Genomic DNA, 21,492 nt, shown 5'->3' with positions numbered 1-21,492 from the left:
CTTTCACAACTATGATGTGGTCCAATTAAGACCCGGCCTGCACTGATCGACTCACAGGATAAAAAGTTCTAGATAGCGTAAAACTCATGCCTGAAAAGGAAGCTAAGCAAGATGTCACTGCAAGGTCAACAGTCCACTGACTGCAGTATAGTTTATCTGGGTAAAGATCTATGGTGATGCAGTGTACTAGTGGCTTTTATCATGACACTGTTCAGGTGCTGTGAAGTGTGAACTACACGTTGAATGGTAAAGATTTTATAACACCCTCTATATCATTTATAGGATTTCAATTTCATTAAATTGTAAACACAGACCGAAATTCAAAGGCTTTAGGAAGTGGCTATTTAAGCATAACGGTGTATTTGGCTCAGAAACTCGTAAGGCTTCTGCTTGGAAAGCATTAAGGCAACAAACTAAACTGCGGCTAACAAACGTTGTGGCTCTCTACTCTAGCTCTGCTTGTACTACACATGCTCGCTACGGTGACAGGTGACATGTCCAAGGGGATGCACCAGAGCTTAACCGGCTCCCGTAAACTTATCGTCTACAGAAAACCAGGTGAGTGTATTCTCTCTCTCGAAATACTAAGTCCATAGGGTTGACTTACATCAAAGTAGGTCTTAGCACTAGTTAAGTCCCCACTTCAGTTTCCCATTCTTTTTTTCCCTTGTTTTCCCCTCAATAATATAAATACGTAAATAACCTACCAAAACCGGAAATAGTGTGCTTTATTTAGAGATAGCTTTTAATATGGTCGCCGCACGAATAAGGTTAGCATCTCCCTGTGTGTTCACTAATCAGGGTGTTTTAGTTGTTAGCAATATTGCACGTAGTGTTATGCAGTCGCATGCGCAGAGAGGACACCCTGACATCATCCCATTCTATTGTTACAGGGTTCACTAACTTTGGCGATCCTGTCATGGACAAGGCGATAGAGAGGCTAGCTGGGGGCGGTTCTCATGTCTCTGGTGGTAACGCCCCCTCGAAGGGTTTCCAGATGCTGATCAAGGGAATAGCTGAGGCGAAAACCAAACACGTAAGATCAGCTGACTTGTAAAGCATGCATGCGTTGCAGAATGCAATGTGGGGCACAGCTGCAATGACACCCTGAAATACCCCACACTGCAAATAATTAGCTGCTACTTGAATCAGTGCAAAACTTACTTTTTGTCCACCCGGATTAAAGTACTTGTTTCATGAAAGAACATTTTTGAGATAATTCCCTTTGATCCCCATGACCACTATACACCCCATCTTTACCATGCCGAGGAATGCCTTATCTTATGATAAACTAGATTAAGTAGAAAGTTCAGTTTTAAGTTGCATGCTATGTCCATCTCCTTTACTACTGTTGGTGAAATATCCCAATGTGACATCTTTCTAATAAGAAACAGCTGTACTTATTTCCATACATGAAAGTGCCCTAAAAGCAGTTGCAAAATTGTCTTAAGTGTGTAATGCATGGTTCCTGGCTCTTATGTACCACACATAAAGCTCAGGAGGCTAATGTTAGTTTTGAGAACTGGACTGACAGATCGATGTAGTGTATTCCAGATGATTTGTATGCACCAACCTTCCATGCTATTCTGTTCTTTGTGGAAACACGTAAGTGTGTATGCCAAATATGTCTAGAAATAGTTATGTTTGATAAAATGTGATCTATAGTTGCCATCCTTTATGTGTTGAATGATAGTGGACTGTGTGTTCCATGATAGAAGTCACATGTGTTTTGCTTCTTGTGGTGGAAAGGTAGTAGTAGTGCTGAGGCAAAAAACATTTACACTTACACTGTAGCTACACATTAAGCTCGTTTGATGCACAACATCACATTGTATTTTACCATTAACCACTAACTACTATATAGTATTTTTTGATATTTCAGTATCACAGTTTTGGATCTCAATATGGTTTTACTCAGCATGACTAATAGTGTTGTATTGTTAGGTGTATTCCAGAGTCCTACTGTGTACTGCATCACTCTATACAATAGTTAAATACTTTTTACCATTTGAGGGCACTATCTATATATGTTAATATCAAGAGATTTTATAGTGAATTGAGGATTTGGAAAACCACAGAGTCCTAATGTGCAGAATGGATGTAACACATGTTTGAAAAATATTCTTATCACTCAAATACTGATCCTACTCATTTTGCTCAAATTATTTGCTGGACAACACAGATACCTTCTCAACAAAACAAACTATGTTTTATGTATAACATGAAAAGTTAGTTGTGTAGTTTAATGGTCAAGAGGGCTTTTCTGCATTTATCAAAATAAGTGCTCAACACTTAATGAAGTAAATTGTTTGTTAAAATTTTGTCGAACCCATAGTCTGATCATCTCACAATATTTCTAGTCCTTACCATTTGTACAAGATAAGTACATGACTTTGGTGATATATTATGTTGTGTTAGAATTGGAGAAGATTTGAATTTAGTGCCTTTATTGTATAGTTACTGTAGTGTGTGACAAATCACGTGGTTCTGTCATAGGCAGTGAAATTTACGGTTGTCATGATTTGTGAGATTTTGTTGCCACTAACTATGTCACAGATTCCAGCTCCCTGCTCCACAGGCTATCAGTAGCTTCTTGTAGGTCTTCAGTGGAGTAACTATGTACATACACTAGTACTGATTTTCAAACATTACACACACGCACTTGACACATACACAGACACACAAGTGTGTCTGTGCACATAATATAATATATTCTGCACGTATGGATATCTCTATACTATCTTAATTATCGTGTGACTATCAGACATGTTGGCTAAGCATTTCCTTTTGCTCATCATAATAAATGGTTTCATAAGGAAAACGTTTAAGTTTTGTCAATTGATTAATTATATTTTTATGTGGTTTACCATTCTGTGTGTAGGAAGAGGACCGGCTGATTAGGAATGAAGCAATGTTCCTTAAGGACCGAATTGGAGACCCTGAAATAACTGGAGTAGGTTATGTGTGTGTGTGTGTGTGTATATGTGTACGTGTATGTGTATTGTATGTGCATGAAGTCATGTACTACCCATGTGTGTGTGGTGTGCTGCAGGTGTTAAAGAGTTAGCATGCAGCCATGTATAATACATTTTCACACACATAATCATTGCCACAAGTTTAACACAATTGTCGATGTCCACATATTTATCACTTGGCACACACCAAACCACTAATAACTGATGTGGTCTCATTTATGTGGTTTAATGCTTACACCACAACCCAGTACACATCATCATGGTGTGCTCTATACAGAAACAGATGAGAGAGCTGCTGATACGACTGCTCTACTGTGAAATGTTAGGACAAGACTGTAATTGGGGGTATATCCATGCTGTGAAATTGACTCAGAAGGGAACTCTCAATGATAAGAGAATTGGTATGGGCTGTATAACATTGTGTGTGTGCATGTAGAGTGTTAACACCTGATAATAGTAAATTTATACTCTTGACATGAACCTACATGCTATGTGTGTACTCACATAAACATAATCACACTATAGTCACATGCCACAGAGATGTGTATGACGCTAGCCTGGTACACTGCACATTTTGTGATGTGTATGAATTAGTGATGGCTTGAAGTGTCCTGACATCTCAATAAATACCTACCCACACAGCTGTTTCCCAATTGAGTGATGGTATGTATTTAGTCAGGAAATTAGATAAACAATTCATTTAACCATGACGATGTCACTGTTGTGAATCCCTATGATCTTATTACTGTAGTATTGTGGATTGTCATATTCTGTAGTTAGAAACAATAGCATACAATACCACATGAATACAAAGTGAATTAAACTTGATAACTGATGATTTCTTTGCAATTGTCAACTTGAAATCACCCAACAAAAATGACACTAGTTGGATCAGTATTCCACTTGCAAAACACACTGAAGTGATTAGCATGTGTATATGTTTGAGACGATCCACCTATTTAATAAATCTTGGCCTTAAAATTGACCGCTTAGACAGGTTCCACACAAATTGACACAATACCATATATGTACATAGCCAGTGTGTTTTACAACACTGTAATACTCACATGCGTACTCATACCTGTTGCCCCATAACAGGATCTTTGTCACGTAATGTTATCATTCACCTGTCAGGTTATCTCACTGTGTCACTATGTCTCCAGGAAGGAAATGAGTTGAGCATGTTGTTAGTGAATACTCTACAGAAGGTAATGCTATTTTTTTATGTGATGCAGTCATGGGAAGTAGGCAAGTTAGTGGCCATCTTCTATGTCAACAGTCATTGTTTGTAAACTAGATCACATGTGAGATTCGGGTGTATTTTTGTGATTTAGCCAAGGAGGGCTAGAACTACCTTTGAAAACTAAATTTGAGGGCCCAATTGCTGAATTAGGAGATTGTTAAAGTGAAACGCCTTCTTCAGTTTGCTCTGCCTGAGGCTCCGAGTGACAATGAGGTTGCAACTGCTTTCAACAGAAATCTGCCATCTCCATCAGTGAAGGGTGTATCGTCATAAGTGGACTCTGCCACATTGTTGTTATCTACTGTAGGTGATAATCCAATAATGGTGCTATCAAGCAATCCTGCATCAATGTATATTACATTGTCGAGTACTGCAATTATTACAAATTTCTGCTTTAAGTTTTCAAGGATAAAATTTTTGTGGGTAGTAAAAACTGTAAAATCATTAAAAAAGAACCCCCGAACTTCACTACACGGAGGTACACTAGCTAGACACACAGTAGTAACGTATCTCTGCTGTTAATGGGTGGAACAAAGCTGAAAACTAAATGAATGATGACTCGTGTTAGCCAGTATTTAGTAGTATTAGAAGCACACATTTTATCATACAGAATATGTATGTAATCATGTACATGTGTCTGGTTCCCTTTCTGTACATACCATATATAGCTTAAATTTTTGAGGGGAAGTTTTTGTTGATTTTGCAGTTTTTTTTAATTCTCATGAGAATTTTTGATTCTTGGCAGAAATTTGTAATAAATGCAGTTCTCGACAGCAAGAGTTAACCCCCACTATTAACCCTTGTTGACCATGTATTAGACGTTGATGTGGGATTGTTCAGTAATACTGATACTAAGAATTACTGTGATTTCTATTGAAATCAACTACAATCTTACTGTCACATGGATCCTCAGACAGCAAACTACAGACTACAGAGAATTGCGGAATCTTTGCAATACAGGAAGTCACCAGAAATGTGACCTATAAAAGTTGTGGTGACGTAATTCGACACATTTCAAGGTTGACGGATCACATTTTTTGGTTGGTGCTTTACGGGTTTTTTGTAAACATTGCTTGTTAAACAGGCTGTAGGACCAGGTGTCCTACAGACCTTCAGCACTTGTGCTGTAAAACCTTAATAAATAAATAAAATAAATAAATAAACAGTTGTAATTTGCTTGGACACATATGTACTGAGACGTGCATGTTTAGTATTGGACTTTAATTTTGTTAAGAAATCAGTGAAATTTATATCATGAGCATTTCTTTTAATGTAACGTAGCTCAACCTCGAAAATATTCCCCACTTACACGATCAGGCTATACAGTCCCTCCCTAATTGTTTGGATTATTACCTCCAAATATTTTGAGTTATGTATGTATATGCAGGTGTGAGTTTGTATGTTTGTCGGTATGCATTGTGTGAGAGAATAATTGTAGTATTTCTCTTTCAGGATTTGAAGAGTGCAAATATAATTGAGGTCTCCATGGCAATGAATGTGATATGCAGGCTTGTTACCAAGGAGATGATTCCGGCATTTGTGCCACTAATCCAGGAGAAGATGGTCCATCCAAAGTGAGTGTGCTGTACTGTACGTATGACTGTACCTCTGAGCTATGTGTATACTCTGAAATGTGAAGTCATAGTACTAAATACAAGTGCATACTAAATATTGTATACTAGGGTATTGAGGATATTGTACGATGCATTATATGGAATGGTTGCTGTATGTTCCTCTCATACAGAGAGCTGATCCGCAAGAAGGCACTAATGGTGATGCACAGGTTCTACCTTTTATCTCCATCCTCCATCACTCATCTGTTTAATGATATCCGGCGTTGCCTTAGCGACAGTGACCCTGGTGTCATGGATACCTGTCTGGAGGTGTTGATTATACTCATCAAGGTGTGTACGAGTGATGTCTATTGGTTATTACTATGCTGTATTTAGTTCTTGCACTAATGTATTAGAATACATTTTGTTGCTAGGACAACCCAGACAAGTTCAAGGACCTGACATGTAGTCTGGTACACATCATGGATCAGGTGATCAACAGAAAGTTACCACCAGACTTTGACTACCATGGAGTTCCCTCCCCATGGACCCAGATGAAACTACTCCGACTGTTTTCCATATTAGGAGCTGACGACCAAACTACAAGTGGGGTGATGTACAAAGCTATACAGGATTCACTAGGATCAGCTGAGTGTACCTCTAACATTGGATTAGGTGTGTGTATTTGTATATCTATACTAACAAGAGTAATTTTCTCTTGATACTAAGTAATGTCAGGCCATGAAAGAAAGGCCAGTTGAAGCTATACAAAGAATGTGGCTACAGTAGTTTAAATTGTGCAGGCAAGGCTTATAGAGATTATCAGTTCAACATCATGTGTAATCAGAAGTTATCTTAAAAGAATTAGATACCAAAAAATAGTAACAAAATGATGTAATTTGTTGTATACTCTAATAGAGTATAAACTTGTTGACAAATACTCTAATTGAATAGTCACGTACAGCTAAGCCTTCAGTAGTCAATGTGTTTAGATTGAATGAAGAGAAATTTCATGATTAGTACTTCTTCTCTCTATCATTACAGCCATCACTTATGAGTGTATCAAGACCATCACTACCATTTATCATAATCCTTCACTGGTCTCAAAAGCTGCTCATTCCATTGGACGATTTCTCAACTCCACCAACAACAACTGGAAATGTCTTGGTTAGTAACTGCTAGTATTGTAACAGTATGAAGTGATGGGAGAAGGAATAGGAGCCTCTGTGGTTCTGTTGATGGCAGTTGAGTCTCCTGTTGTGGGGAAATTCAACTTTCAAAGCCATATTAGTGTTAGTGTTACAAATGGGACCACGGACAAGTGCCCTAATTATCAAGGTGTCCTTATTAGCAAGGTGTCCTGATTTTAGGGCTCTAAATGTGTGTGTATACTAAAGACTACAGGGAAGTATCCTAATTATCAAGGTAACCATATTTCAGGGTGTCTTGAATGGTTAGGTTACACTTGGCAATATGTCACTTTGTTGTTGTTTAGGTGGTTGTGCTACTAAATAACTGCCTCTGGTGTCCTCATATTATCAATGACATCAATTTGTTAGATCACTTCTAGTTGTATACTATTGTACATCATGTTGTTTCCCTGTAGGCATTACAGCCTTAGGGCTACTAGTACAAGTGGACACACAGTACACACTGGAACATCAACTAGTGGTTATTGACTGTCTGGATGATCCTGATGATACTCTGAAGAGGAAGGTAACCACATACCATCCTTGGACTAAAAGTATTTGTGTTTCCCAGTTCTAGTGGTAGCCCGGCATGCTGGGGAAAATATAAGTTTTTGTGGAATTATTTTAATCGCACTTGGCTGTTCTATTAGAGTACCTTGGCATTGGAGCGGCTCAAAAGAGGAGGAAGTGCTCTGTTGATCTTTTGTTGCTAGACCTATGACTACTTGTACTGTACCCTACTGCTATTGGCCTGGCCTATTGGGGGTATCATTGTGGATTTTTGGTATTTGAAGTGATCACACAGCATGAGGCAAAGCTGAGTGCTATATTTGGCCCGAGACCACACCAGAGTACTATTTTTTTCATATGCATAAGCGTGGCGGTGTTTTAGCTAGTTTTTAGAGCTTTCTTGTTGTCTTTGTTCGGAGCGTTCATTTTGTAGACTCAAACCATGTTGGTTTTCAGCAATCTGTAAGTGTCTATATAGTATAAGTTTGGTCATAAAACAAACAGATAGCATCATTTTGGCTACTTACACACACGATCAACAGGGCTGTATTTTCTGTACACAGTGCTGTATGGAAATAACACTCTCATTCGTTTGACCTTCGCCCACACAAGTGCTTTAAATATTAAAGATTCTCCATGCATGTTAGTGTCATGTTACGTGTATGTCAGTGTCATGTTACGTGTATGTCAGTGTCATGTTACGTGTATGTCAGTGTCATGTTACGTGTATGTCAGTGTCATGTTACGTGTATGTCAGTGTCATGTTACACTTATGTTAACATCATGTGTGACATCACTAATTTGTTCTAAATGTGGAAAACTAGGCCAATACATTGATACATGATCTGAGCATTTAATTTCATGTTACATGTTGTCAACATCATGTTTCATGTATGTCAACGCATGTTTGTTGTTCCACTGGCAGACGCTGAGCTTGTTATTCATGATGACCAATTCACTAAATGTTGTTGTCATTGCTGAGAAGATGATAGCTTACCTAAAGACAACTAGAGATGAGTACATCAAGGCTGACCTTGTCTCTAAGATCACACAGTTAGCAGAAAGATATCCTTCTTGATATTTGTGCTATATCTAATCTGCATACAGACAAAATGCCTTTTCCCATACATAGGACTTCAGTCAAATTTTTTTGAAGGTGGTTACTAATGCTAACTAGCACATTGTCAGGATTTGTTGGTGGGAATGAGTTTTATAGTACTACTGCACAACAGATAACTTTTGACACACATCTACACATCAAAAATATATCACCTCTAGTAACACAGTACATTCCTTAATTATTGTGATCACGTATGCTCCAGACAACCAGTGGTTCATTAGGACGATGAACATTGTGTTTGAAGTTGGTGGTGATCTTGTGAGGAAGGAGGTCGCACACAACTTGATGAGATTGATAGCAGAAGGTGTAGCCAGCTAGTAGATTACATGATCCATACAATGTCAGGATTCTTATACTCCCTGCATTAGAGGTTTAGCCTTCGTATACAATACTAGTTCTTACCTAACTTTTTAGCATGTCTGAATAGTTTAAGTTAGAGTTAGGCTCTGTAGTGTGTATACTAATAGTGGGATACGATCTGAGTAACAACTGCATATCTGATGTTACAGGTAGCGAGGATGATGATGTTGATAATGAGCTGAGGATGGATGCCGTGACCTGTTACCTGGAGTTGATCAGCAAGCCAAGTCTTCCTGATATCTTGATCAAGATTATCTGCTGGGTGTGTGTTATACGTAATCATACTCTAGATTGTAAAATATATTACCATTAAAGGAATGCTTATTCACAGATTTTTCCAAGGCAAACATTTTGGTAATGTTAAGCCATTTCAAGAATACCAAAGTTGAACTAAAATCCGCTACTACTAAACCAATTGACCAATTGCAAAATGGTTTCTTACAATCCTGAATATCACTGAGGCGGTGTTCACGTAGTTTAACATAATAGAGTTGTGATAGCATTTTTCTGTATATTGACTTGTTGCTGTTGTTGTTGCACAGGTTGTGGGAGAGTATGCTTATTTGTGTGAAGATGTCAGCTCTGAAGAGATACTCAAGAAAATCACTTCACTTCTTAATAGAAAATTTGATGGTAAGTTAATCATCCAGTTTAGGATTGTGTGTACTTGTATGCATTGTACCGGTGTTATTAGTACAGTGAACCCTCGGTTATCTGAACCCCTTTGTTCTCAGGCGATTTGGATAACTGAAGACCGTACATTTATATACTAAGCTCTGTTGAAATACTCTAATAGAACATACACCTGTACTTAAAAAGTCTACCGTATTGCCTTGAATTATGGCCGGTCTCCTATAAACGCCTGGTCTCCTTTAGTAGTCAGGGTTGATAACAACGTGACTGCCATGAATGCCAGCTTGTAGTATTCATAGCTTTAATAGACATTATTTAATATCAACTGAAACCTTTGTTGTGTCATCAGAAACCTTTTATAGCAATTAACCTCAGATTTAGTGCTACTTTTGGACGAGCAATAGGTACTTTAAAGAAATAAATGCCCGGGCCATAATTTGAGGCAATACGGTAATAAAAATATCATTTCCAATTTCAAATAAACAAAGCAACGGATAACTGAGGGTCTGTTGTACATGTGTGTAGTGAAGGAGCTATGGTAGTTGTACTAAAGACATAAAGTGCTATAAGTTTTTGACACATTTACAATAGGGCTGGGGATAGTGAATTTTTCAATGTCTGAACAATAGTAAGACACTGTTCAAGGTAGACGATAGAATAATAGTGAAAATCTACTTATTACCTTCACAGAGGAGGGATGTACTTATGGATATGTTTTTGACTAAGAGACTAAACAGCCTTTTAGACTGATTCTGTTCCCAAATATTATTTTTTACAAGTGTTTGCATGAATATTTGCATATTTTTACATCTTGATTACTGTCTGATAGTAATTTTTCAAACAACAGGTGATACATGATAACGATACTATCCCAATATTCTGATATGTTCATACTATCCCCCAGCCCTAGTTTACAAACTCATTGGTTGCAACATATGCAAGTGACAGAGCTGTTGATGTAAATAACCAATCATATCTTTGTCTGAGTAACTATTTACACTTAGGTGCAGAAGTCTTATTGTAAAAATTTCTTTGTTTAAAGTCTTTAAATTTGAAGCGCAGGAGAACCCCATTATTCAAACACCATGTGCCAGTTCAATTGCAGATGTGTTCAGAAATTGTTTTGATTCATATCTCTGTTTAATTGCTAATGTACACTTACTGTACTATATAGTAGATTGACAAAATACTCTAATAAAACAGTCACTTGTATATATTGTTCTTGTATAACTGTATATAATGTTGAGCTTCAGAGCCTCATGCTTAGCTGTGTATGTTTAAAGGAAATAGTCAAGTATGAGAAATCCACATGTCCTTAACAATGAGATTCTATGGTATCCCAAGTGTTTGCTTATTAGAAGCTCAAACGTGAATGTTTCACATTCATAAATCAAATATGAAAACGTTTAAACGTTTATGGGTTTTTGATCCCAAAGTATTGATAAGGTACCAAAAAAAGTGTCATTCCTTTTTGACCTTTAGTAGCGTGTGTGTGTTGTGTGTGGGTGTGGGTGGGTGCGTGCGTGCGTGTGTGTATTATTCATCTACTCTATACAGATAAGGACACACCAACCTGGGTCATCACAGCCATCACTAAACTGGTGTCTCAGATGGGTAACTTCGCAGATGAGGCTCAGTCACACATTGCCTGCTATCTTGCATCGGTTGACATTGACATGCAGCAGGTCAGTGGGTGGGGTTGGTAGCCTTTATTAAAGTACAGTGTACCCATACTGTTGTGACATGCTGTAATGTTCATCATTACAGAGATGTAGTGAGTTGGCTGAGTTGTCACAGAACCTGTCACTGATGCAGCAGGTGCTACCAGTGGATGCTAGTTGTGAAGATGTTGAGGTAAATACAATATACAATTGTGTGTAAAATGAATGTTATATTTAATGCAACTTAGTACACTGTTAGCTCTTAGCTCTTGTATTATGTTGCATGTACTGTGACAACACTGTAGTGTTGTGTATGCCAGAGGTAGTGTATTTGATGAAAGTTTCTAAGAGACCATTTGTTTCATTATCATGATGCAGGTTGACTCTTCATTGTCCTTCCTGGATGATTATGTTTCTGAAGCACTGGAGAAAGGGGATACCCCCTACAAGCCAGCTCATGTAAGAAAAGCAGAGAGAGCTCAAGAAGAAGAAGCAGAAGGTACGACAGCTACATGACTAACGGTAGTACTTGAGTATGTTGACTTATGTAGCTGTTGCAGCTCCTCTTAGTCCAGAGATCAAGTTCAAGCCATACGAGAAGCCATCAACACAACCTATGTATCACGTACCACCATCAGCTACCACCTACACTGACAACACCACTCCCTCCCCAGTGGTGCCTTCTCCTGCACCACATGTGAACAGTGTTGATATGGTAACCAGTAGAGGACAAAACTTGTATAACTCACAAGATGATTATAGTTACAAGTTGTCAGAGTGAGTGAAACTATTAGAACTGCTTGTTGTACTTCAGGGGTAGGACAAGCCCACATGAACTGATATACATTATACAAAGTGCTTTAGCAATGCTTGAAAATATTTTACCATACAAAATATTGATTCGACGAGGTTTGATAGATTTCTACTGTGTGACAGTGTGAAATTTCATGAAGAAAAACAATGTTTTGAATGAATCAGTGTTTCAAAATGACACTACATCATTTCATTCCATTTCATTCCATTTCATATGTTTCTTTAGAATATATTTGAGTGGTGCTAAGGACCTTATGTGATTCCCTTACAATTGGGCTTGTCCTATCCCTGTGTTGGAACTACCACTGTACATGTCTAACCAACTGGTCTATATTATGCTCTGAATCATGAATAGGGCTCAAACAAATAGTGGTTTTTACTATTCGAATATTCTTTATTCATAACTACCGAATATTCGAATATTCTTCAGTTTTCAGCATTGATATGGATGAGATATCAATAACCCTGCGGTTGTACAAGATGTCTCTTTAATACAATACAGAATCAACATGATTCGATCACTTATGTCATAGATATGCTTATGTAGGATAAAGAATTTCCATGTATTCTACCACTTATATTTCCGTTGAAACGAATATTCGAATACCAGAAATGGTATTCGAATATTTGAATATTCTCCGAATATTTGAATAATAGAATATTCGTTTGAGCCCTAATCATGAATGAGAAACCACACCAATAAACTACACATTTGCACCACAGCTATACTGCTCAGTTCCGTGGTCTGTTTTCTTACTTGCGTGTACTCCATATTAAGCCTTAGTATAGCAATCGCACTGGTATATCAATAGAAGCACAAATCCATGAATGGTGGGTAGGCAGGTATCTGATCAGAAAATTGTTGTATGAATCTCACTCCAGTCTTAAGCCAAGACCTCCTCGCGCTTATGTTGAGACAACTGGGCAGTCAGAAATTCCATGCTCTAGTTTGTAGCCAGTGACACTCCTATGGTATGTACGCATTGAGCTGGATCCTCAAAAACATTTAATAACTCATGGGTGCAATTACACACGATCTTGAAATTTGGCTCATTTGTAGTACTGCTTGACCCACTAAAAATATTTCAAAATCTTTTTATTCAAATGTCTGACATAAAATTTACGGCCAATCAAACTTTTCACCATACATTTCCTATGATAGGCCATAAAAAATACAGTGTCCATTACAGCCCCTTCCTGAATTTGTAATGGAGCCAAACTGTACATGTCTGTTGGTTGACACCTTTGCTGTCATCATTGTTCATCTGGTTGGCTGAAATGTTTACTCTCTTGAGAAAAAATCCACTTCTAATTTTTAACTGTTTTTCAGGATCCAGCTCAACTTGTACATACTATAGGTGCCAGAAGGTTTCCACTGGCTGGCACATGTCTCAAGAAATTGATCCATAGAAAACAGACCAGGCAATTGAGTGTCATAGGTGTAGTGCAGTTGTAGACGAGCTCTTACAATACTGGCAAATGTAATTGTTATGGCGTGTTTTATATGCAGTACTCTTGTCCCCTTTCTGGTAGGAATGTACAAATATTTACTGTAAACTTTCCCACTGTAGTTCTCCACGTTTACCAGTGAAAGGAACTCGTGTGTGGGGAAGTTCAGGTTACTTGAAGACTGCAACTTACCCCACCATTTCTCCTAGTGAGACTGTATCCACTAGCAACCATATTGATAGGTAACTGAGATGTCATCTTGTGCTTAACAAGAAATGGTCTAGATTCCATGGAGGATATGCTAACTTGTATTATGATGTTTTGTTGTTGTGTGTAGTGTTGAGGAGGAGCCAAGGAGACCATCTGTTGAAGAAGAACCATATAATGAGGTACCTCAAGAGACCACTACTGCTGTAAGTGTGTTGAGTGTATATACACCTGTTTTTCACCTTTGTACAGTTGTATTGTGTGTGACATCAGTGCATCGTGTTGAGGAGAGTAAATATGCACACAAAACAGTCCTGTGATCCTTCATGTCTGTATATCATAATATACACACATTCAGTGACGTGAAACTGAATTTGAATAAAGTCAATTTAGCAGAAGACCAAGATACTCTAATAGAGCAGTCACCTACATTCACCACTAATAGAGCAGTCAGGGGTAACCTCACCATCCGGCTATGCTCTTGTCCCTTGACATTTAGTTAGTGATGTGGTGTATGTTTCTGTTGTCAGTGTGTATGTACATTCTTTTAGCAACGTGTATGTAATGTATGTTACAGCCCAGTAGAGTGACTGCTGTTCCTGTGTTATCAGCCGAGGAGGTGAAGAAACGGGAGCTAGCTTCAGCTCTTTTTGGAGGTGGAGGAGGAATGAACAGAGAAGGAATGTTAACAGTAAGCAGAACAATACAAAACTTTGGCTGTATAAGGCATTGGTGAATTTGGCACATTGTCCTTCATTTGCCAAACTTTTTTTCCACCAAAGTATATTTCCAAGTGTCATTATCTATTGCAATGTGTAGTGACACATGATGAAGCACAGCAACTCACCAAAGTTTTTTTGCCAATCAGATTTTGCCAATATCTTATGCTGCCAGAGTTTCCTACTATACAGCATGTCACCTCAACTGTAGAGTGCTACCAAAATGTCTACCCAGAGTAGTGTAATATTTTTTTATTACATCACATAGTTTTAGTGCTGAGTTTCTGACTCCCTAGCCCCCTTGCAGTCCTGTAGTGGGATAGTATATTCTTCAAGTGAAAAATATGACAGTGGAACCTGTGTTAGTGGCCACGTGTATAGAAGGCTGCCTCTCTAAAAGGACTAACTTACATTTGAGAAGATTATACACTACTCCACTTGCCACCACCTGTCTTTTAAGGCCTAGAAAGTTTGACTTGAGGGGAACCAACTTCATTGTATGTATACAAGAACCATAATGTTTTAGCCCTATTTGTTTCCTCTCTACCAGGGGTGTATTGGGGGGGGGGGGGGTTCTAGAAGAACCCCTTTGAGTTTTATACTCTACTTGGAACATTAAGATTTTTATTGAGACTGTACTTTTTGTCATTGAACAATGATTTCTCACTTGGTAGTGTGATTCCAAAACCACAAATTTGAATAAAGATCTATATACTTTAATATAGCAGTCAGGCAATGTTAACCAATAAAACAGTCTTTTAGCTGTAGTGGAAACCCTTATCAAAATTCCTGTGTACACCCCTGTCTACTAAATTACATATAATGTACTGGACTGTTGTACCATACTACTTGTAGGGTACTAGAACTCCTCGTAAACAGAAGAAGACAACAGAATCATCATCATCAACAGTTACTCCTAAAAGAACACCATCCAATACTAGTGATAACACAAGGAAGGGATCTGCACCAAATGTCACTCAAACTAATCTCCTCTTGGACATTGACTTTAGCAGTCCATCAACCACCATAATCCAGGATAGATCAAACTCTGTTCCCAATCAACAGACGGTCAACAATGAATCAACGACAATGTTTGACTCCCTTGATGTGCAGACACAGCCAGTAACTACCTCTACCTCAACCACAGCTACTACTAGTGGTGGATTATTTGGTGATCTTGTAGACTTGTTTGGTAGCAGTGGACCGTCAACTAGTAATAACAGACCAGCTCCTTCTGTTCCCTCACAGGTAGTGTTGTAGTAACACCTTGTTTATTTAAAACCTCTTGACCAAGTGGTTCTTATTTTGTGACTTAAATTCTAATAATGAACAACTTTTTAGCTAAATTGGTTGTCTCACAAGCCATGATGTTTGAAGTTTGTATAATTTAACATTGTCTTGTCTTGACCATTGCTTTCATGGAATTGCAGTCTAGTTTAAGTTTGGCCGTGTAGTTTATTGTGTGTGTGTACTGAAAGTACTTGAATTACAGATTTTCTCTTGTATTATCAAAAAGGTATAATGCCATGTGGTATAAATCTTGTACATTCATAAATAATTTCTGCTTGGAACTAACTGTTGTCTTCTGAAGTTCCATATCAAAGTTATTGTGTATTTTGTTGAAAAAGACAACTGAGTACAAAAACCACTTACTTCTCTGTACTGTTCCTCATAACAAGGTATAATCTTATGGCACATGATAGGAAACCATGGTAGTGTCTATACATGTGAATTCTTGGCCTTGGCTTTTTCACAGCTAAATTGAGTACTGTAATACTATATTTCCTTGTTCAAGGGAGAAGGCTTGTAAGATATTTTCTTGTTCTACATATTTTCATTGTACATACGCACTTTTCTCCACTCGCTTAGTATTCGCATGTTTTATTCCATAGTACACACAGTCCTCCATTAATACATCATCAAGTTTACCCTCCACAACCAGTAGCAGCACATCAGGGAGAGGGGCTACTGATTCATTTGCTAGTTTACTGGACACTCCAGGATATTCACTGCCATCGAAACAACCAGCCCCGCCCACAGCAGAGGTGCAGGATAAACCATTGGCTATTGCGCTATTTGACTCACCACTATCGGAGTTGAGAATACCAGCTGAACTTGAGGTGTTCCCAGTTGCACCAGGAGGGAGTAACTTAGTACGTTTTTGTGTGTTACCATTGGCTACCTACTAAATACAAACCTCTTTAAACTCTCTAAGTTAAGGACACAGTACATAATAATAATAAGGTTGTAGTGTGCGTTTGGCCCCTTACATTTTACAGTACGTATAAAAGTCTCAAAAAATCGGCTGAAATTTCCTGTCCATTCTAGAGAGGTCTATGGAATTTACTTGTTAACTATTACAATATTGTCATTTTCTTCTACCAGGAGTTGTGTTGTGATGATACTCTGAGAGTTACTGTTACCAAGGTGATGAAGCCAAAGGAATTAATACTGGTGTTGTTTCTGACCAATCAGAAGCAAGTCAACCTGGTTGATGTGATAACCAGTGTAAACACGTCCTCCAACCTAGAGGCCAAACTCACTAATCCTCATGACAATAACAGCTTCTTGGACCAGTTGTCCAGCTTTGCCACTGTAAGGAAGAAACTTGTATTTATGATAAGTTGGGATCATGAAGGGTTGTATTTTCTATCAAAAAGATCAATAAGAATGTTACTCTTCATAGTTCCTTGGCAGTATTGGTTGGATACAATCAAGCCAAAACATTCCTTCAAAGTAACCTGACATGCTGCCATTTAGAGTTTCAGTTAAAGTTGCAAGTAGCTCACCAGTTTTGCAATCACGTATAGAAAATCACACTAAGCCTGGCTTATATTCAAGTATATAATTTGATGAGATTTACTCTGTGTAATAAGTATTTGCCATTTTCACACAGTGATTGTGACATTGATAAAATATTTGACATCTGTGTACATCTTTGACTCAAGCATTGTGTTTCTTAGTAGCAAATTAGGTTGTGATTATAATGTGATTGTACTGTCATGACCATTAGTAGCTAGACTGTTGTGTCTTTGATGTTCTTAGTGACGTTACAGACTCTCTTTTCCATAGATTCGTCACTTGTGTACTGTGGTCCCAGTGTCTCCAGGCCACAACATGAATGTCCATGGAAAGATAACGTACAAAGTAAATTTGTCAACAAAAAGATTATTTTTTGATCTTAACATACAGAGTGTTGACTTAATAAGGTATGTGTTGTGTAATTGTATTTGTTGTGTCACTGAGACAGTGTGGTTAGGCCATTACTAATTGACACTGACTCGTTTGGAAAGAAATGGGGAAGTTTCAAGAATGAAAAGAGACATAAAAAAGTCTCCTCCCACATAAAGACACCAGAAATGTACATGGAAGTTGTCAAGACTAAACTAAATCTTCATCCAATTCAAATCATAGGTATGAGGAGGTGTTACAGACATGGTTTAGATGTCTTGTGGTTTGTACAGGTAAAGAAGCGATCGCTGCTGGTACCTTCCTACCATCCACTCCTTGTTTACTGCATGGTAAGTTATCCAGTGCTGGACTGGATGTGTGGGTGAAGTCTACTAGTTCTGTATTGACTGAATCGTTTAATAAAGAAGTACTAACTGTATTTGGAGTGTCTTGAATGTGTACAGAATTGTATAATTTGACGTTTATATGAAATTGTAGCTAAGCATTCACTCATAGAGTGTTTAACTACTGGTGCTTCTAGCTACTTCAACTGGTTAAATTTCCTTGAGAGTCTCTAGCAGAAGTGCTTTTACGTTAGGGAAACAGCTGATCATAACTGTTATTGTCTAGCTTAAACAGTGTGCAAGTGAAGCACATATGCTCTCATGCAGCTCTGTAGGATGATCATGAGTTAAGTAACATGTATCCCATTCCAAATTAACCACAAAGCCTAGGCTAGAGTCATGTTAGCTGGTATAATATAATAACAGATAATACTATGGGATGGTATAAGTAATAGCACACTTGTGTGTGTAACACCTATTCACATATTACACATTCCTCTGTTGATGATAGCTTTTAATTAGGTTTGCTTCATTGACTAACTAAATCTGAACTATCTCTTGTACTAATCATATGACCACGGGAAGAAACATCACCCTAGAGCTAAGGCCATACCAAATTAATACGGATTATTTGCCCTCTAGTAGTGACCCGGCAGGTCGAAAATTTTATATCATTTCAGCTGCAACTGTTATGACTGCTCTATTAGAGTATCTTGATAGGTGCAAAGCTAAAGTCCTTCCTAAATAAAGTGATGGAGCTCCATTTCCTTCCCCTTTGCTACTACACCTGTTACTGCTTGCACAATATTAAAGAGTCTACAGCCATATTAGCACTCTTTTTAAGTGATCACATTTATTTTTGGGTTTGCCAAAGCATTGACCCGCTGCATCCGTGAAACATAACTCTCTAGGTTTAGTAATCATTTAAAGTCTCCAGTTTCAGTTAGGTAATTCAAAGGCTGCAGCACGTGTTGTTGTCAGACCTTCAGTGCCGGTCACTGTAAAGTACTAATAATAATAAGATTAATTTGTCATGGCCTAACTTATACTCCCTAGCAATAATATCATTTTTCACCACTTGCTATTGAATAAGCACGATTAATGTAACTTACTAACTTCTGTGTATTCACATTATACCACAGTCCTTTTAATGTCACAGCATAGCCCCTGATTTGCTAGCAACTATGTAATGAGTAAATAAAAGCAATTAATCCCCCCCCCCCCCCCCTCCCCCTCAAGAACTCTGTGTAGTGGTACACTGCTGTAATACTGCTCATTATTATTAAATAAATTCATTAAATGTGACCGGATTTACAAAAAGGAGTCTGCAATTTACCTACTTTGACAACTCATAACTTCACATTGGATATGGCTATTGACTTAAAATTTGGTCAGTAGTGAGTGCCAACATAGCTGAATGGATGGAGAAATTTTCAGGTTAAGGCCACATAAACTTAATTATTAGTTTCTCACCTTCCTGTACTCAAAATAGCAGTGCAGGAGGGCAGATTTTTATTTTATTTTTTACTAACTAGATAGCTGAATTAGCTAGCTAAAATGACTCAAAATGCAATTTTCTTACACTGCTCTAGCAAGGTACCAACTATAAAAGGTGCTAATTGGCCTCCCTTAGCCACCAGTGGTACAAAAAATCCTTGATGAGGTAAGAAAAATGGTGATGCAGGTGGGGATGAGAAACTAATAATTAAATTTATGTGGCCTAATGTTAAAAAAATAAAATAAAAACACCCGAGTTATGGTGTTCTGAGTTATGGTGTTCTGAGTTACGGTGTTCTGAGTTCATAGAATTGGATATTTGTGGAAGTTGCAATATTTTACTGATGCAAAGATTTGGGGCCAAACAATTGTTTATTATTTCAACTTTGATTTTTGTGGCATGTCAGTATCCGGCACATTATACCATGTTCCTCAGTTTTAATAATTATTGTATCATCATTCTGTGCTTTCTTTTGCGATTGCAATTACAGTGTACTTGGTGAAATCTTCCTCGAGCTCGCATTTTTCACATGCTCCACACTGTATTCTTCCACTAATCAGGCTAAACAATTGTTACACATACATAGTAATTTTCTAAGCAAGGAGAGTCAATTATCTGGACACAGCTATAGAGAGTACTTTGATGAATTTATTACACTTTCCTGAGCACCTATTGTGATTAAACTGTCCTGTACAGAAAGGATTTAGTGGAATGGAATGGTGCATATAGTGTATAGTCCACCCAGTGGTCACCTGTGTAATAAAACCAACTCCAAATACTATAGGCCTAAATTGCAAGGTTGGTCATCATATAGTGCAGTTATAATTAATTTTACAAGAAAACGTCTGATATATAGATCAACACTTAGCAAACACTGGTTAACTTCCAAAATTTTAAACAATAAAGTAACTATAATTAAAACACGTATAACTGCACATGATTGGCTACATAATAGCACATAGCTAATGCTAGGCAGAAAGTTAGGTGTGCGTATATTATATTATATATAGCTAATCATTTGCGTGTATAATTAAAGTGTCTATTTTGTTGCTGCAGCTGCTGTAAGTGGCTAAGCCATACACACAACAAACACACATGAGCTAAAATTATGTGCTCATTTAGTGACTAATTTAAGTTGTACATGTTATACAGTTCATGCAGATGAACAAAAACCACTTGGTGATTGCCAGTGTCAATTGCAAGTTGCCTAGCGATGATGCTCAGACTGATGTGATTACACAACATTGACTACTTTGTTAGCTATCAACATAACACAATTACAGGAAATAGGCATTTCTAGGAAATAGACATGATAAGACATTCAATTTCATTAGGATGGTTTTGTACCAGCTGGAATGTTAACCAAGTAAAGAAATCAACATTACTTAGAGTTGATCACTCTTATGATATGGTCCTCCAATGTGTGAACAAGACTACTATACACTATAGTACATGAGATTCCTTGCTATTGGTGACTGTACGTGGTGATGTACCATGCAGCTGCTGTGGGAGGACAATCTGGTATATTGTTGAAGAGCCTTGAGTCTGTAATTAAAAGAAAGAAGCCAGCCGAAAAGGATTTAGCATATGCACATTGTAAACTCTTTTTGCATAACAATGGGAGAGGTATAAATTCTCGTATCAAGCTGACCATATTTACAATTGGCTTGGCATTTACAATCGATGCCTGCTTTTGTTTGGTAAGTTACATTCCTGTCAAAACCACAGACAATCATCTTTGGTGTTTGTCACCTGCCTGATATTACCTCAAGTTATTTTAACCAACCCAGATTTGATCCCACCTATGTCAAAACTTTAATTGTTTACTGGACACTTTTGTTCCTTCACATATCTTCATGCACATTTGTCAGTAAGGCATGCAGAGGTAGGTAAATTGCATTGTCCCAGCATCAACTATTCAATTGACCTTAAACAATGTTCTTTGGGCCTCACAATAATCTAATCATGATGTTGACCCCTGAACACGAGCTGCCACAACCAACCTTGGCAGTAGCTAATAAGAGCTTGCCAACAGATGTGAATGGC

The 21,492-nt window shown here is 37.8% G+C and overlaps 1 protein-coding gene across 3 annotated transcripts; it reads left to right on the top strand.

Annotated features, from left to right (window-relative positions):
- Nucleotides 1–379: 379 nt before the first annotated feature.
- Nucleotides 380–18,113, top strand: LOC136238384 (uncharacterized). Of its 3 annotated transcripts, none has more exons than XM_066028832.1 (27): nt 380–558; nt 894–1,036; nt 2,882–2,953; nt 3,253–3,376; nt 4,110–4,183; nt 5,671–5,792; nt 5,963–6,122; nt 6,206–6,446; nt 6,816–6,938; nt 7,378–7,487; nt 8,397–8,536; nt 8,783–8,895; nt 9,101–9,213; nt 9,494–9,584; nt 11,142–11,269; nt 11,352–11,438; nt 11,624–11,744; nt 11,806–12,022; nt 13,630–13,749; nt 13,845–13,920; nt 14,292–14,405; nt 15,289–15,681; nt 16,326–16,586; nt 16,819–17,028; nt 17,506–17,642; nt 17,693–17,847; nt 17,898–18,113. In XM_066028832.1, the coding sequence occupies exons 1-27, from the start codon at nt 471–473 to the stop codon at nt 18,056–18,058; spliced, it is 3,894 nt and encodes a 1,297-aa protein (XP_065884904.1). In that variant the 5' UTR covers nt 380–470; the 3' UTR covers nt 18,059–18,113. The 3 variants fall into 3 exon arrangements, with proteins under 3 accessions (XP_065884904.1, XP_065884903.1, XP_065884905.1); XM_066028831.1 differs by having other exon boundaries at nt 11,797–12,022; XM_066028833.1 differs by lacking the exon at nt 380–558 and adding an exon at nt 707–770 and having other exon boundaries at nt 11,797–12,022.
- The last annotated feature ends 3,379 nt before the right edge of the window (nt 18,114–21,492 follow it).

The sequence above is a fragment of the Dysidea avara genome, chromosome 11 (genome assembly GCF_963678975.1).
Source record: "Dysidea avara chromosome 11, odDysAvar1.4, whole genome shotgun sequence".
Lineage (NCBI taxonomy): Eukaryota > Metazoa > Porifera > Demospongiae > Dictyoceratida > Dysideidae > Dysidea > Dysidea avara.
This window is presented reverse-complemented; position numbering and strand designations above follow the sequence as displayed.